The sequence below is a fragment of the Austrofundulus limnaeus genome, unplaced genomic scaffold (assembly GCF_001266775.1).
Source record: "Austrofundulus limnaeus strain Quisiro unplaced genomic scaffold, Austrofundulus_limnaeus-1.0 Scaffold401, whole genome shotgun sequence".
Lineage (NCBI taxonomy): Eukaryota > Metazoa > Chordata > Actinopteri > Cyprinodontiformes > Rivulidae > Austrofundulus > Austrofundulus limnaeus.
In genome coordinates this window covers 467,854-471,397 of record NW_013952803.1, presented here as the reverse complement: position 1 = coordinate 471,397, position 3,544 = coordinate 467,854, and the positions used below count along the sequence as shown (strand labels likewise).

Sequence of the window (3,544 nt, the reverse complement as noted above, 5' to 3'; positions counted from 1 at the left end):
GTGTGTGTGTGTGTGTGTGTGTGTGTGTGTGTGTGTGTGTGTGTGTGTGTGTGTGTGTGTAGCCTCTAAAAGAGACTGTATCGAGCGGTTCGGACAGAGGACCATTGAGAGGATCAGCTCTGATGATGACGTCATCTGCACCATCGAATACTCACGGATAGTGCCATTAGAAAATGGAGAGGTTAGTTCATTTGTTTATAAATGACATCATAACAAGGGTGTGTTGAAGACCACCACTGTCATCTGAAAGAGKGCACATGGTTATGTTTGTTTGATTTCATACAGGAGTGTGGGAATAAACTAGAAACTTCAAGGTGATCAATACAAACATCCTATAGCTCATCTAGAGTCATTAAATTAGAATGAAGTTTGATTTTTAAAGGCAGTTATTCTGAGGATTTCTTCAGTTTTTAAACAAAGTTTAGTCTCAAAAATGACCAAGATTTTTATKGATCCTCCAGTCACTGTTTTCTTTTATTCAGAGTTCAGAAGTGTTTAATATCCTTCCTGTGTGTAAAGTCRTGATGCAYCTCTCGTCTTCCCCCTCTGGAAGATCGTGGTGTCCCTGGTGAACGGTCGTCCCGGAGCCATGAACTTCTCCTACTCACCAGTGCTGAGGGAATTCACCAAGGCCACCAACATCCGGCTGCGYTTCCTGAGAACCAACACGCTGCTGGGGCACCTGATGGGCAAGGCACTGCGGGATCCCACCGTCACCCGCAGGGTAATGCATCACTGCGAGCTGAGCTTGAGWTGAGATGTGTGGCAGCCATCTTGCTTGGTGCTATAATGGGCTGTATGCTGTATCATCCAGAAAAACTACTTGTAAATTCTTATTTTACTTACATATGTACAATATATTATCATAAATCATAAAGGGGAACAGGAGATGAGTGTTCCGAAATGTGCCTCTAACAAGTCCGATCTGGGTTGTCCCAGGGCAGACCACCAACCTGATGTGGTCCACYGCTGTGATAACATAACAGAACTGTACTTTTAAAACTCTACCATAAAAAAAACCATAGACCAGTCCATCTTCATCCTCCATCAACATTTTTTTAGCCCAAATTTCTTCATCTGTCTCCCTCTACATCTCTTCTCCATCTGTTCCTCAGACCACCTCTCTATCTTTTAGCCTGTGGATTCCAGAAAAGACCCTTCTGTGTGACATTACTGGCAGGTTTCTGCAGGTTACGTCCAATCCGTATCCATTTTCTCCTCACTATTTGGCCTGCCATAAGTTCTTCCCCCCGGAAGGTCCCATAAATCTTCATGTCAAACTCTGTCCTTCCAGTAAATTCACAAAACTCTTCTTCGACATTAGTTCACACAGACCTGAATTTTGTGCTGTCTTCTGGGTTGCTCTCCATGGTGCTGCACCATAGAGCACAACCAGCTTCACATTAGATGTAGATAACGAGAATCTCAGGTATTCACAAGATCTGTCAACACATTCACATCCTCCAACTGTTGACAGCTGCTTTCTGTGTTTCTGCTAGCTTGATTGGTTTTTCCTTCATTGACGCATTTTGCATCCTCCGGTCAAAAGGCTCATTGATAACTCTAAGTTTGAGGGGGCAGTGTGAGTGGTTGTTAGTCTCATTCATCTCTGTGTCCCTGTGATGGACTGGACCAAAGGTGTATAAGGTAATTGAAAAAAGAAAACTGGACAGAAAATGACTTTAATAAAATGTAATTTCACTGATATGAAAAGTACTTAAGTAAAAGTCACAAAAAGTGCTCAAAATAATCAGGAAAGTAAAAGTACTTGTACACACACTCTAAATAGTGAAGTGTTGAATTTATTTATCCAAGTTATCAGGTTAATTGAGCAATTTTAAGAAGATAAATAATTTCAACACTTCATTTTTTAGAGTCCATGAACAACTCTTTTTATGATGAGATCGGTCGTATTTAAATTTGTAGCRTGTAATAAGGTTGGGCGTTATTGGCAAAAAAAWAATCACATTTAACTGTGGTATTTAGACGATAAYGATTAATATGACGATTAATCCCCTGGAGTCCCTGGACACCAATATGCCCTTGTTGTWTGACCAATTTAAATAATTCTAGTTAGAAAGATTTGCTCACCATAACAATCTGTTCCAAATTGTGTCAAAAGCACAGACATCAGGCTATACTATACATCAATTTTTAACTGTGTTGATTGACCAAATTGAACTGGAGTTATGATAAAGAAAGTAAAGAACTTTTTTAAAATGTTCGTAATATTTGAAGCGGAGAGGAGCACCAAGTGGACTGACCAGGGAAATCTCCAGTCAGTTTGCCTGGTGGCATTAATCGTATTAATCATCAAGTGCCAAAAAATAATCAGTTAAAGTTTTTTGGATGATTAATTGTAACCGATACGATTTTGCACAACCCTAGCATGTAACTAGGTGTTGAATTTTAAAGAAGTAAAAATATCAGTTTTATATGTAATTAAAATGACTGCTGGAGATAGACATGAGCTCCATTTGACCTGGAAGAGAGACAAGGGTAAAGAAGATGTATTATTATTATTATTATTATTATTATTATTATTATTATTATTATTATTATTATTATTATTATTATTATTATTATTATTATTATTATTTTCTTTACTGTAAGCTCTCAAATTAAAAATCTTGGCGTCAAAACAGAAACATGATTTTATTTCAAATTGTACCAATAATAATGCATTTTGTTGGTTTCCTCCAGTATTACTACAGCATCAAAGACATCAGTATTGGAGGACGATGTGTGTGTAATGGACACGCTGAGGCCTGCGACGCCAAGGACCCTAATGACCCCTACAAGTAAGAATTCTAAACTCTAAATGAACTCCATATAGTAGGTGCTGGTGTAGGTTAGGGATAAACATTACACTATGAACATTCATGGCTTGTTAGGAAGGGTTGCAGGGGAAAGCTTTTTCTCTCAGATGATGATTGCTGTAATTTCCAGACTATAAGTTAACTTGAATATAAGCCCCACCCACTAATAATAAYTGTACATACTGTACATAGTAGGGATGTCCCGATCCAGATTTTTTGGCTCCCGATACAATCTGATTTTTTTAATGATTAGTCTTTCCAGTACCGATCTGATAAATTTATTTTTTATTTCTTTCCGAATGATAAGGTTGGTAGTATTAAAGTGAGCCCTGCTGTTCCCACCATGAGAAACATCCTGTTTGCAGATTTTGCAGGATGCAGTTTCAGCATCATTGTTTTCCATTGAAAAGTGTTCCCACACTGTGGACATGGTTGCATACTTGTGTGCATCTTGACTTCTTGAAGGCAGTTGTAAAGCATGATGATGCTGAAAACTGTTGAAAAACTAGATCAGCCCGATCACATGACTAAAGCCGATTCTACCTGATTTTCAAAAAATGGCCATAGCTGCCACCGATACCGATATTGAGTATCTGATCAGGACATCCCTAATACTGTATATAGGCCACACTTGTCTATAAGCCGCAGCACGCATACAGCAGGTAAAATAAGTATTGAACACGTCACTATTTTTCTCAGTAAATATATTACTAGAGGTGCTAATG

The 3,544-nt window shown here is 38.5% G+C and overlaps 1 protein-coding gene across 1 annotated transcript in view; it reads left to right on the top strand.

The window, feature by feature from the left end:
• The window catches only part of LOC106528741 (laminin subunit alpha-5), a gene marked incomplete in the record, with an annotated part of 162,169 nt that overhangs the window by 75,471 nt on the left and 83,154 nt on the right, over nt 1–3,544 (top strand). The window contains 3 exon segments of the mRNA XM_014023988.1: nt 63–181; nt 554–724; nt 2,704–2,801. Of these exon segments, the coding sequence (XP_013879442.1) occupies nt 63–181; nt 554–724; nt 2,704–2,801 (388 nt within the window).